Genomic DNA, 14,747 nt, shown 5'->3' with positions numbered 1-14,747 from the left:
AGATTTGTCTATCCTTCTCTATCACTGTCTTCTACCAGCAAAATTTATCTGTTTCACATGGCATTCCCTCACAGACCTCACTTCTCATATTTGTGTGTGGATGGCATACAAATGCTTTTAATAAATTATAGTCTAGGGTTTGCAGTATTAGTTCCAGACAATATGATCCTGGCTCTGTTCTGCATGTTGAGTATTTAGCATGTTGGGTTAATATGGCCCCGCCCTGCTCAGCACAAAACTGAGGTGACACTGTGTTAACTCTGAACATGTAGGTTGCCTGTATTTACTTTAGTACATGTTTATCCTACCTTTATTCCAAGGAATGCAGGGAGTCAAACAGGATCCCCCCCTTCCATTTTATGGTCACAACAATCCTGTGAGGTAGGTTAAGCTATGAGAAAATGTCTGGCCCAAGGTTACCCAGTAAGTTTCATAGTGAGTGGGGATTTGTACCCCTATCTACTCAGGTCTTGTCCAAAACTCTAAGCACACATACCACACTGGTTATACCAGTTTCCTTGGATCTTTTAAAATACTCATTTTATGGTATACTAGATATTATAAGATAGATGCAGCTGCCTGTGGAATCCAAGAACAGAAAGACAAAGATAGAACTCTAAGAAGTTCACTTGGCTATCCTTGCAAATTGGCTTTTTAAAAGGATGACGTACATGTAGTCAGATGCTCTCAGTATGAATTGTAACAAAATTATGGCCTTTGTTGTTTGGTGTTTTGGGCAGACTGTTTTGGGCAGTCTGCTTACAACAAGAGCAGCTCCTAAACGAGACTAAACTCTAATTGTAATGCAAAATTGTTAAGCTACAGAGGTTTACAGAAACAAGTATGTGCTGAGTCAGATAACAGGATTATAAATTTAAATAACAGGACTGCATTTCAAAATGTTATACCTGAATGTTGTATTATCAGATTACTTCACCAGGACTTGGTGCTTGGGAGGGGCAACAGTGTGGTGGCTTCTAGTGTCACTGGCCCCACCGATAGACCTGATGGCACCTGTTTTTTTTTTTTACCACTGTGTGACATAGAGGGCGTTTTCGCACTGACCTTCAAGTGGCGCGACCACCCTCTTCACACCGGAGGATCTGCCCGGATTTCGCACAAGAAGCGCCGGCGCACCCAAAAGAGCCGGCGACTTCCGTCGCGAAACCCGCTCAAACGTTTTCCTGCTTCTTGGCGGTTTCCGTTTGAGCGGGTTTCGCGACGGAAGTAGCCGGCTCTTTTGGGTGTGCCGGCGCTTCTTGTGCGAAATCCGGGTAGATCCTCCGGTGTGAAGAGGGTGGTCGCGCCACTTGAAGGTCAGTGCGAAAACGCCCAGAGTGTTGGACTGGATGGGCCATTGGCCTGATCCAACATGGCTTCTCTTATGGACTATCTGAACAATTTACATTCAAATTAATGAAATCATAGTAAGCGAAAATAATGTGGTAGCTATAGAAAATAATCTGATAACTCAACACAAACTGTATATTAATTACGGAAGGGGAACAAAATAAGTGATATTGTACTTTTAAAGCAAGCATCAGTAGCAAAAGTGGTTCAATAGCAAAAGTGGTGTAATTTTGCCAGTGCTGACATTTACCTCATTGGAAGGGGAGGCGGGAGATGTAAAAATTGTCTTCCAATAGGACCACACAAACATGACAAACGACAGATGAAAAATCACAAGGTAGACAACTGCAATAAAAATAAAATACAAATAAGGTTTCAGTGAGTACAGCTAAAAAAGAGCAAAAACGATAAACCAAAAATGCAATGGTTTAGGATGCAAAACACAACTAAGTGTGCTTTAATGTATCAATGAACTCGATTACCACAATTATGCTACTATGGCTACTTCTGAAGGGCTAGGTAATCAGAACTGGAAGGGTTTTAGGAAAGGCAGATTAAAAATATTATTTACATTTGAAGTCAGTTTTAAAAAAAAAATCAGGCATAAGCAGATTATTTAAAAACACTCTAAATTCCATCAAAACTTAATCCAAGCAAAACCTATACTTATAATCACTTATGAATGAACCCATGATACAGTATCAAACTAGGGTTGCTGGTTTCCAGATGGGGCCTGGAGTTCTTTCACAAAGTGATCGCTAGACTACAGAGATCAATTCTCCTGGAGGAAATGCTGCCAGCTTCTGAGGGTGGACTCTATGGCATCATACCCCTGCAGACCTCTCTTCCTAAACTCTGCCCCAAATTCCTAGAAAATTTCCAACCCAGAATTGGCAACCTATATCAAACACACTGGCTTCATTCAGACATCACACCAAGCCAACTGTTACAATTAATGACAGCGTGATGAGGTTTACAAATTGACACATCATGGTTTGTAGGTAGCTGACTTAACAGGACAATGAGTCATTATTTTAAGTAGGTTTGCAAATGCTGGTTTCTGCTAGCTGTAGTACGGCATGATGTCTGAATTAACAAACTATGGGGTTATTGGTTAATGGATCCAGACTGCATTTTCCAACAGCACACTTGAACTTTCCTACTTCCCACCACAGCCCACTGATCTCCACAAAACTCTGTTTTGGGGAGACATGCCCCTCCCTCGAGGAATTGCATGGCCAGAGTCTGAGGCAGGAAGAGGGGAATCAACAGAAACTGCCAATTTAGAAGATGACAATAAGAAATTGGATTTATATCCCGCCCTATACTATACTCTGAATCTCAGAGTCTCAGAGTGGTCACAATCTCCTTTACCTTCCCCCTTGCCCCCCCCCCAACAGACGCCCTGTGAGGTAGATGAGGCTGAGAGAGCTCTTATAGCAGCTGCCCTTTCAATGACTGACCCAAGGCCATTCCAGCAGCTGCAAGTGAAGGAGTGGGGAATCAAACCTGGTTCTCCCAGGTAAGAGTCCGCGTACTTAGCCGCTACACCAAACTGGCTGAGTCCAACCCAATATTCTGCCTTCAGAAGTGACTGCACCTTGAGAAGGGAACACTGAGCAGGCAGAATGCAGAAGGTAGTGAAGAACCTCTAAAACTCAAAGAGGCCAAACTGTTTGGAATCTCACACTAGGTCTGAGCTCCATTAGTCAATAAATGCTATGGTTTGGTAGGATAGCTGAATTGGGCCACTGAGTTAAGGTATACTCTCTTATGTAAACAATAAATGAAAAGGGCTTGTTAAAGGGTATAGGGAACTGATATGACATCATAACTACTGGGACCCAGTTTTGGCTCCAATAATTACTATTCTTTTTTGCATCAGAATAATCCACTGAGCCCACCTAGATGATCAGATATACTTAATACATGCCCCCTGTGCTTTGTAATTTGCTCATTTCTCAAGTAATGAATATCAGCCTAATGTATGTTCTATCCCATGAGGGAGGGGCTTTTCTCTGCACAGCTACTAATCCTTGCTTTCATAAAATTTAGGTTGTTTGGTTCACATGTACAGAGGTTATATTTTGAAATAAAATATTGTTTATCTGTGGTATGTGTGTGTGGATAGGTAGGTAGATAACTTCTACCATAATGCAGCTTGATATCAGGCATAAGCAGTGATGTGAGTTTTCCAGGAAAGTTGGAACTGGAGCATTATCTGATGCTAAAAACAGAGTGTGATCTGATTTGGCTTGTTTTATCAGGATTTAATATGAAATTGTACTGTGTAACATTTTCTAACCCCGGTAAAAATTTACACACACACTTTCATCCTCTTGGAAGGGAGTGACAAGTGGAGTTCCTCGAGGATCTGTCCTGGGATCTGTTTTGTTCAACATCTTTATAAATGATTTGGATGAAGGAATAGAGGGAATGCTTATTAAATTTGCAGATGATACTAAATTGGGAGAAGACAGAAACAGGCTACAGGATCTTGAGAGGCTGGAAAACTGGGCTAAGACAAATAAAATGAATTTTAACAAGGATTTTAACAGTTCTGCATTTAGGTAGGAAAAATCAAATGCATAATTATAGGATGGGGGAGACTTGTCTTGGCAATAGTACATGTGAAAAGGATCTAGGGCAAGGGTGTCAAACTCATTTGTTATGAGGGCCAGATCTGACATAAATGAGACCTTGATGGGCCGAGCCATGTGTGTTCCTATTTAAGATTATGTAGCAGAGATATAAACTTTACAAAGGACACAGACAAACACAAGATTTTTTTAAAAAAACTTAAAGCATGATTAGCACTTGTTAGTCTTAAAGGTGCTTTCACTGTATCTCTCCTAAGTGATCCAGGTAACTGGGCAAAGGAAGCTCTGGTTCTTTCCCTCCTTCTCCAGGGCACCAGGAGGGGAAGGAGCCTCAGCTAACAGAAGGAAGAGCAGCTTGGCTCAGTAGCTCTGCTGTGTGATTGAGAGAGCCTGGCAAAACAAGCTATTCCTCCCCCCCAAGGGAGGAGCCTCAGCCAATGGAGAAAATAGAGGCTTTGCTCTGTAGCTCCTGTGCAAGCCTGGCAAAGCAAGCTGTTATGCAGAAGGGAGCAAGAGAGAGGGAGAAGGAAGCAGATAACAGTTAGTTGATTGGGGATCTGATAGGAACCTTCCGGGGGCCTGATATGGCCCTTGGGGCCACATGTTTGACACTCCTGATCTAGGGGGTCTTATTGGATCATATGCTGAACATGAGTCAGCAATGCGATGTGGTGGCTAAAAAGGCAAATTCAATTTTGGGCTGTAACAACATAAGTATAGTGTCCAGCTCATGTGAAGTAATGGAATTGCTTTACTCTGCTCTGGTTAGACATCACTTGGAGTATTGTGTTCAGTTGTGGTCACCACAATTTAGGAAGGTTATAGACAAACTGGAACATGTTGAGAGGAGGGCAAGGAATATCATGAAGGGTCTGGAGACCAAGTCCTATGAGGAAAGGTTGAAGCAGCTCAGTATGTTTAGTCTGGAAAGAAGACGAATGAGAGGTAATATGATCACCATCTTCAAGTACTTGAAGGGCAGTCATATAAAGGATGATGCAGAATTGTTTTCTGTTGCTCCAGAAGGGCAGACTAGAACCAACGGGTTGAAATCAAAAGAGTTTCCAGCTATACATTAGGAAGAACTTCCTGACAGTTAGAGCGGTTCCTCAGTGGAACAGGCTTCCTCAGGAGGTGGTGGGCTCTCCTTCCTGGGAGGTTTTTAAACAGAGGCTAGATGGCCATCTGACAGCAATGCTGATGCTGTGAGTTAGGCAGATCATGAGAGGGAGGGTGGGAAAGGTTGCATCAGTGCTTAGTTCTCATGGCCTTTTCTTACACGCCCAGGGAAATACTGATTGACACTTTGGGGTTGGTCAGCAATTTTTCTCCAGCCCAGTTTGGCAAGGTTTTCTGGAGGTTTTTGCCATCTTCTGGGCATGGAGCAAGGATCACTGGGGATGTATGAGTTGGGCAAAGGTATTTGTAAAGTTCCTGCATTGTGCAGGGGGTTGGACTAGATGACCCTGGAGGTCTTTCCAGCTCTGATTCTATGACGTTTCTGTATGGTATAATGGCTTTGTTCAGCAGCAAATCAACATTAAAGGTAAAGGTAGTCCCCTGTGCAAGCACCAGTCATTTCCAACTCTGGGGTGACATTGCTTTCACAACATTTTCACAGCAGACTTTTTTATGGGGTGGTTCGCCATTGCCTTCCCCAGTCATCTACACTTTCCTTCCAGCAAGCTGAGTACACATTTTACTGACTTCGGAAGGATGGAAGGCTGAGACAACCTCAAGCCAGCTACCTGAACTCAACTTCCGCCGGGATCAAACTCAGGTTGCGAGAAGCTTAGGACTGCAGTATTGCAACTTTACCATGGGGCTTTCTAAAAATCAACATTACTATTCACTTTTTAAAAGGAAAACCTAGCGTGCATGCAAATGGGAAAGCTGGAGTATTTAAAAATCAACCCATCCTGTTGTTAAAGGTTCTAATATCTTTAACACATTTTACAGCATCCACAAATATGCCTAAACTAATAGCTCTTTCATATGGACACTGTTTATGACACTCCAGTTCAATCTTTTCTGCTACAACTGCAGTTCTTAGTGATCTGCTAAGCCTGTTCTCCCCTTCCTTTATGGTCCCTTTGTGATTGCTGAAGACTGCACAGTTGCATTTGTGATCTGCTTCAAACCTAATATGCCCACTTCCTTCTGTTTTCTTGCACGTTCCCACCTTTTTTGTCACATGTTTTCCTTTGAGATCTCTCTTCAATCTGTTTGCATTACTGTCTATATGAAAAGATTAAAAAAAAGGGAAGCATGAGCCAGACGGAGTGTCAATTTGTCTCCCAGGCTTCCATTCAAAGAGACAAATATTGCTACCATTTCAGGTATTTCATCTCTTACAGATATGAAAGGCTTCTGTTTACTGCCAGCAGAGAAGGAAAGCACATGCTAACAGGCACTTTCATAACCTTACTATGAATTTAGAAAAGGGATGAGACTCACTGCACACGGATCCTCGGTATATCTGCACCAGCTAAACAAGAGAGGGCCATACTACACTGAAAAGACAGTGTGCCCAAGGGAGAAACTAGTGTCTAATGATTGCAGAAGAGATGACCAGGAGGTTTCCAAGTTAAAATAACTCCTCCATAAAAACTATTTCTCAGGCATGAAGTTGTTGCTTGCTGATGGAAGCAACCTACTTTGCTAATTATATTTGGCAAAAGGAGAAATGGGTTCTATAGTATTAATTTATTTTCGTATGTAAGCTAATTATAGTCCACCTTTCTCACTGGGACCCAAGGTGGATTACACAGAGTCAATACAATCAACAAGATGGCACATTCAATAAACAATGAAATGGGTTGTGGTATAAATGGCACAGTAATGCTGAGACGTGGAATCTACTCTGTTTGCATAGTTTATGTTAAGGAACATGCTTATAGATGATCTCTGATTAATAGCCATAGCTAAATTATGTTTAAGAAAATAACTTCAGCAGATAGGGACTATCTGTATGAAGAAGTCATGTGTTCCCAAATAATAATCATAAAAGGCATGGATATATTTAATAACAAAGGAAAAGGCCACAGACTTCCACCAACTTGAAGACATTCTCCATTTGAATGCAGCAACAACAATTTATATTTAAACACCTGTGCTAAGCAGAATACAGTAACATTATTGTGCATCTGGTTTATTAATTAGCCTTTAAATTATTATTAAAACTGGCACTATCAAGCCATAATTAGATGAAGATTGCACCGATGCCTTTTAAACTGCAACCCTAAACAAAGGAATGAAGCAATCCTAAACAGCAAAATCAATGGGTTTGGAAGGTGTAATTCTGTTTAGGATTGCATTGTTAAGCCATCATCGTTATGCATTTTTCTTCCTAGCAAATACACATCAATGTAAAAGGGGCTAAATTCCATAGAAGCTAAGAGCATGGTTTGCCCCTGCACTGATGAAACACACACACCCAACAAACACATTTCTGGAGCATCCTAGGTGGCTGACATCTAGAAAATCTGGAACCCCCATGCTTCAGAGGTTCTGCTACTGTTGTGGCCAGTTGCAACAGCCATAATCATTCCTACTTAGAACAGGACAGCTTAAGTGACTAAAGCACTGTTGTGCAGAGATCTCAGGTCAAAAAGCTTGTGCAGGCCTGGGAGACTTGCATCAGTGTAGTGGATTGATTGGTCATGCCTTAGGCAGTGTGCCTTGGTGAAGAGCTCCCTACGCAACCTAATTTGCAACCTAATTTACTTGTTTTTGGTCTCAGTTAGCTGTCTTGCTGTTCCTCCATTAGTCTAGTTCAACCTGGTTTTCTGAAGACACGTGTATGTGATTTAAGCTAATTAAGAAGCTAATGAAATGGGATTGTTATTCTCTCAAGATTCAAGAGCTGTCAGAAATGCACATCAAATCTTAAGAGATAATTACCAACTGAAGTGAAGTGGAGGGAGAAGAGAAATGATTGCGTGCTGTCAAGAGGCGCTTTTTCTTACATTAATGTTTAATGTTTTTTTTTCTGTTGCCTTCTCATATGAAAAAGAAACTGTTGTCCTACTTTTCCAAGCTGAAAAGGAAGAATGTTTAAGAAGATATACTATTAAGCTTATAGAAGCACTGCAGGAACTCCATCTGCTCTAGAAGCTACTTGTGCACACTGGATCATCCAGTGACAAAACTACAAATGCTAATTTATAAGAAATTTCTTTCGGGGGAGGGGGGCGGCTTCCCCTTCCATGCTTTTACCACAGGCAGGACTGACGAAGGGAGACCCTGCCAGAGCAGTGGGAAACACTGGGATGCCCCAACACGGTGAGATCAGAGGGTGGTGGTGGAGGGAGGTGGGGTCAGGACATTCATGTCCCAGGGAATGAGGGAAGTGCCATTTACACCAGTTTGGCCCCGAGGAGGGAGGACTGGTAAGTCTGGGGAGGCTCCACCCTGGAGGAGGGACTTTAAAAGGCGGGAAAGTGACAGGCAGGGAGGAACAGCATGGTCATGGCCCAGAGACAACTGGAGAGCCCACAGGAAAGAGGGACTAGGGTGTGGTTGCACCCCTCTCCCCTGTGACTGAGACCTGCTGAGGAGCTCAATGGAAGGAAGACAAAGAAGACGACGACGACATTGGATTTATATTCTGCCCTCCACTCAAGAGTCTCAGAGCAGCTCACAATCTCCTTTATCTTCCTCCCCCACAACAGACACCCTGTGAGGTGGGTGGGGCTGAGAGGGCTCTCACAGCAGCTGCCCTTTCAAGGACAACCTCTGCCAGAGCTATGGCTGACCCAAGGCCATTCCAGCAGGTGCAAGTGGAGGAGTGGGGAATCAAACCCGGTTCTCCCAGATAAGAGTCCGCACACAACCACAGGAAAGGGATTATCCAGATCATTTCCCTTAAGGAAAGGGAATCTTGTAGGGCTGTGTCTTGCTGCACTCACCCCCAGAATTTCCCTTTTCAAAAAATGGGGGGGGGGGGAGTGATCAAAGTTGAGTTTAGCGTTCAACTTAAATTCAGAGTTCATCGTCAATCATGTGTTCTTAATGCCAAGGTCTGAAAGAAGTAAAGTCTCCAATAATAAAAATCAGAGATTAACTGCTGTTGAGCCAATTATATATTATCTAAATTCAACAATTTGAAATTTCTGAATCCAGCACTGAGATTTATTTATTTAAAATCTATGCCCCACTATTTAATCCAATCAAAATTAATCGTATTTAATACAGCATATAAAATGCCTGTTAAAAAGCAGACTGTCAGGTTAACAAAAGTCCAACAGGATAAAGGACGCTTCATTGGCCCCTGAAAACAGTCTCAAACAGAAAATCCACCAAATCAAGAACAACTTGCAGTTCTGACCAGTGTTCCCTCTAAACTGAGTTAGCATGAGCTAGCTCACAGATTTTAAGCCTTCAGCTCACACATTTTTGTCTTAGCTCAGGAAGAATGACCCCAGAACACACTAATTTATACAGTAGCTCACAACTTTAATGCCAGTAGCTCGTGAAGTAGAATTTTTGCTCACAAGACTGCAGCTTAGAGGGAACATTGGTCCTGACAGAAAGCTAGTAGAAAGGCTGCCTCATCTATCTCCTGTGGAAACCCGTTCCTTAGAGTAGGTGCTACGACCAAGAAAGTTTAGGCTGCAGTCAATGACAGGCAGATGTAATAGGGCGGTCATCATGTGCCTGTTGGACATATCTTTATTGGCATGTGGACCCAACAGGGTAAGAGACAGTCCTTCAAGTATGCGAGTCCCATGTTCAGTTGTTTTGGTAGTACTGTTAATATGCTTTTCTTTAGCAATATCCTGCTTTAAGCCGCTCCTTCCATGGAAAGGAATTTTGAAACTGTACTCCTAGGATCCTGTATAATATACTTATTGGGGAACACGAGATCCTCTCTTACAGAATCCTAATCCTGTGCTCCTCTGTCACTTGATTTTTAAATGACTTAATATACAGGATGTGGGGCAGACTGTTCTATGGGAAGCATTATGCCAAAAATGCAGACAAGGAAACATAAAGGAACTAAGAAGAAGAAACCAAACAGTCTAGGTATTAGCAATACCAAAGCACTGAACAGGAAAAGAAAAACAATGAAGATGACCAAAACAACAGAAATCACATTGAAGGATGGAAAACAACTGCAAGTGGCAAAATTAGAACTGTGGTATGATGAAAACAGTATACTGTGCACAACTTCTTACTAAGAAATACACTCTGGCAATGTTCCCAACTAGTATAATAAAGGCACTACTAAAGAAGAAGTATTTAGAACACTTGGGGGCCATATATACACCACAGAGTTAGTATACAATATGTATTACCCTAGAATGTGTAAATCTGAATGGGGGATTAGGGCTCTCATTGTCAGTGAGGCCATTCTTAGCATTCTCATTAAACTGACGTTCCCAGGATTTTTAGGGAAATGGTAACAAATTAGACACACAAAGAACAGGTATAAGGCTGGATACAGCACAAATACCACAGATCTTCCCCAGTTTCTTCCTCCACTTCAGCACCTGCTTCTGGCCCTGGGAAAGTTTATACCTGAAGTCACAGGACCTGCCTGAGGTAATATCCATAGGGACTGGTGAACTGGAGTGAGGAGGGGGATGCTTCCTGCCTCCTTTTCCATCAGCCAAAGAGGCAACTTCACTGACAGAAGAGGCAATTACACTCCCTTCCTCCTCTCCACAGCAGCCTCCCAATGTGCACAGCTATTACTTCATGCAGGTCTCTACAACAGGAACAAACCTTCACAGAAGTTGGAAAGGACTGTGGTGGGGGAGGAGGGAAGATCTGTACCCAGCAGCACCTCCTGCTGACAGGATTGCTGGATTCAACCTATTAAGTTATGTAGAGAAATGTGTTTGAAGCAGCCTGGAACTCATGCAACAACAATTAGAGAAAGGCTGACATTTTAAAGAGAAAGGCATACAAATTAGGCAGAACTTCTGCTACTCACACCAGTGATCAGTCACAGACCTTCAATGAAAATGGGTACATTTCAATAGCCACCTTATGAGGACCCTGGTAGCAATTTTCTAAATTGAATCATTTCTCCCTGATTTCTCATAAAAGGGCAACAACATATTGGGGAAGGAGGGCAGTTTCCAGTAGAAACCCTCTGCTGGAAAAACCAACAGATCATGTCCCCATTTCTCACATATAATAGCAGCAATTATGAAAACTCAAACGCTGCCAACTTACCAAGGGCCAAAGGTATACCCATTCAACTCCCATGGGATATATTTCATTTATCAGTTTCTCAAATGCATGTCTAGCAAGCTAAACTGATCCTTTTAACTGATCCTGTAGTGCACCCTTTAAAATATATCACAGCTGTGCAACTTAATTCTCACATTCCAATATTTATAGGATTGTAATAGGTAGACAGAATGAGGAATGACTCTTTGCAATCTTTAAAAACAGGCAGGGGGGAGCAAAGGGAGAGATCAGCAGGAAATTAAATATATGCACAGGAAGAGATGTTGGAATGGGGGAAGTTTTGCATAGTTATATTTTGAAAAATCTATCTTAATGGAATTCCAGAACGTAATGTTGTACAAATAATTTAGCAACATGAGTTTAAGATTCAGGTATGCTCCCTAGACAGGTAGAAAAAAAACAAATACAGTTTTTAGACTATATTTTATATATACAGGGAGAGATTCCTACCTTTTTCTCCAGTAGAGGTAATTGTAACTAGGGGGGAAAAACAGAAAACCACAGTAAATACACCTGCAGTGTTTAGCAAAATGAACATTTATAAAACGTGAACAACAATGAAAATGTAGTAAGGAAACTGAGGTGACACATGCAGAAACAGTCAAAGAGTATCACAATAGAAGCTAGCATGCACTGGTCTAGCTTATAGAAGGATATAAAAATGGAGAACCTTTGTGAAAGAGAACAGTGTGGGGAGAACCTTTTCTTTGTTACTGAGAAAAAACCCATCCCCATGTTGCCTTTTCCCCACTAGAGGAAAACTTGGGATGTTTGTCCCCACCCCCGGCACCAAGGGCACAAATAACTTGAGCAATAATTTTCCTCCATCAAGAAAATGGAAGGAAAGGAAGGGGTTGAAGAGCTCATCTCCTCCTTGAAAAAGCAGCCTCCATTGACTGCATTTACAAGAGGAAAACAGCACTTTAAAATGAACACACAAAATAACCAGTATTGTGATCAACAGATTCAAACTGGGGATGACTCTCATTCACTTTGAGTCCTTGCACAAGCCATTTTCTCCAGTTTTAATATAATTTGTGAAGGAGAACAAGACCTCAATTCACTTTGAGTCCTTGCACAAGCCATTTTCTCTGGTTTTAATATCATTTGTGAAGGAGGACAAGACCTCAATGTATTTTAACCTTCAAATTAAAAAAAAAATCTTAACCGTAATCTGCCTTTTTTTCTCTGTGGCTAAATTTAGTTTGCATGACAAGTGCTTCCGTATCTTTTCTTCAACCGCTTTCCCAAGTTAAACAATTGTCTTTTGCTGTGTGCCAGATTTTAAGCCAATGATAAATTATTTGTTGCACAGGATGTGTGCGGCTCAGTAAAAGCAAACAGCAAGTGTGAAGCAGAGTGTGTGGTTTATCTGCGCTGGAATACAAAGGTTAATGTACCAACCATCACCTGTGTTCCTGAAAAAGGCCCTATGCTCAGTTCAATACATAAGTGAATTATGACAAATGTCTCATTTGTCCTTGCAGAAGGGAAAACATTCTGAAATGCAATTCAACAGCTAGGATCTTAGCCGGTTTCAAGTGTAAGAGAACCCTGCTCTTACTGGGAGGGGGCTTTTTTTTTGCTAATTGCCTTTTCCTGCTGGAGTTCACCTCTTCCTGACCCTCACAGAGTACAGGGCAGTGATTAATGCATGGAATTCACTGCCACAGGTGGTGGCAGCTACACACATAGATTGCTTCAAGAGGGGACTGGATAAACCTGTAGAGCAGAGGTCCATCAGTGGCTATTAGCCACAAGGTATAGATGGAGCTCTCTGTCTGCGACAAGTGATGCTCTGTATTTGGGGGGGAGCAACAGTGGGAGGGCTTCTAGCGTTCTGGTCCCACTGGCGGACCTCCTGATGGCACCTAATTTTTTTGCCACCCTTTGACAGTGTTGGACTGGATGGGCCATTGGCTTGATCCAACTGGGCTTCTCTTATGTTCTTGGGTAGGAAAACCACCATCTGCAAGTAGAGTCTAACACCAAACACCATGAGATAAGAGGACCAGGACAAAATCACTGCAGGCTATGATTAAGAACTCACAACATAGCAGGTATTTTATAGCGTAATCCTATGCTGTTACACCCTTCTAAATCCATTCAAATCAGATCTGCACAGGATTTGTATTGCCAGTCCTGTAACAACATAATGTTTGCAAAAATTCAGAGCTTGGATCCTATGAAGAAGTTCTGTGCATTCTAGATAGCCTCTCCCTGTTGTGCTAGCATTTCTATTTGTACAATGGCTTTCTGAAAACTACTGATCTTGCGCAAACAGAAATGCTAGTGCAAGAGGAAGCGTGGTCTGTGGCAGAGATTATCTAGTGGGTAAGAAAGTGTTGTTGGTCAAATGTAAAACTGAACTAAAACTGGCATAAAACAGAACACAGCTTTCTTTGAGTAGCTGAGGCTTTAGAATGTAAATTTAGGCTATTATATTTATATTTTTCTAGACTTATTATTTTAAATACTGGGCTGGATCCAGAGAAAACTACTCCTCCCATGGTAGACTTTCAACTCCCTCCCAGTGTTCCTGAGGGGATCCTCAGACTCCCAAGAGCAACACTGGAGGGTATTTTGGGACTGCAGTATGGGGAGGAGGGGAGAGGAAAAAAAAATTCTGCTATCCTAACAGAAATCCCGACCATCGGCAGAGATTTTGTATAGGAACTATCACATACCTCCTGGAGTACTTGTATAGAAGGGTGAGATATAAACACAATAAGCAAATAAATAAAATTATTATGCAGCTAGTGTTGTTTGCAAAAGAAGCAAATCCCTTTAAGACCATGTGACTATTCTTCTGGGTACCGCAGGTTGCCACAAGTGTTGGAATGTTGGGTGGGTGGAAAGAGAGTTTATTTCATGTCCATCATCAAATCTATTACCATATTTCAGATCAAAAATGAAAGTGTGTTCTTTTGTTGTATCATGTGGCTTTAACTGACTTGCAGGACTCAGTAACCAGATGATATCTGTGGCTGCCTTCAACTCTTCCCTTCCCTTGAACATGTCAGGAGACTTGGAAGATGGTCTTTTATTATTGTGCTGAGTTTTGGACAGAAGCACTTCTGGTGTTCTACAGTTTAGCATGACATGAGAGAACCACCCTCTCTTCTGCATCCTCTGTGAAATTTTTGAGAAAGGAGATCTGTGCACAGCTGGGCACTTTTCCTAGTGAGTGACTCTGTGGAGACCTGTTCACCAGCTATTAAAGTTAAAGCTCTTTACTGTGTGATTTACTAGTCTTGGTGCTGATGAACTTTTGTTCTGGCTCTCTGGGTCATGCCAGACTATAGAACAGATTACTGGATAAGAGTTTTCCAAAAACAACAACCAAGTGGACAAAGTAGAGTTAAAAAAAAGATTTCAGTTACTGCCACTGTCATGGGCTTGGACTATTTTTATTTAGCACAGCAGGATTACGTATATCCAACAGCAGATTCAACAAGCTAAAAAAAACCTTTAATCTCATGTTTGGGAGTTCATAAGAGTCGCGACTAGGTGTAACACATAGTTATCAATTTAGTACACACAATGTAAAATCAAAAAGTTGTGTGAGAGATTAATACCATAAGCCATCTGCAA

At 41.8% G+C, this 14,747-nt stretch overlaps 1 protein-coding gene across 2 annotated transcripts in view; it reads right to left on the bottom strand.

Annotated features, from left to right (window-relative positions):
• The window catches only part of ZDHHC20 (zinc finger DHHC-type palmitoyltransferase 20), a 50,145-nt gene that overhangs the window by 23,541 nt on the left and 11,857 nt on the right, over nucleotides 1-14,747 (bottom strand). For both annotated transcript variants that reach the window (XM_060234803.1, XM_060234801.1), the window contains exons 2-3: nucleotides 11,604-11,630; nucleotides 1,601-1,695 (exon numbers count right to left, since the gene is read on the bottom strand). In XM_060234803.1, the coding sequence (XP_060090786.1) occupies nucleotides 1,601-1,695; nucleotides 11,604-11,630 (122 nt within the window). The remainder of the gene's footprint in view (nucleotides 1-1,600; nucleotides 1,696-11,603; nucleotides 11,631-14,747) is intronic.

Source organism: Heteronotia binoei, chromosome 3 (assembly GCF_032191835.1).
Source record: "Heteronotia binoei isolate CCM8104 ecotype False Entrance Well chromosome 3, APGP_CSIRO_Hbin_v1, whole genome shotgun sequence".
Classification (NCBI taxonomy): Eukaryota; Metazoa; Chordata; class Lepidosauria; order Squamata; family Gekkonidae; genus Heteronotia; species Heteronotia binoei.
Note: the sequence above shows the minus strand (reverse complement) of the source record. Positions and strands in the feature narration are given on the sequence as shown.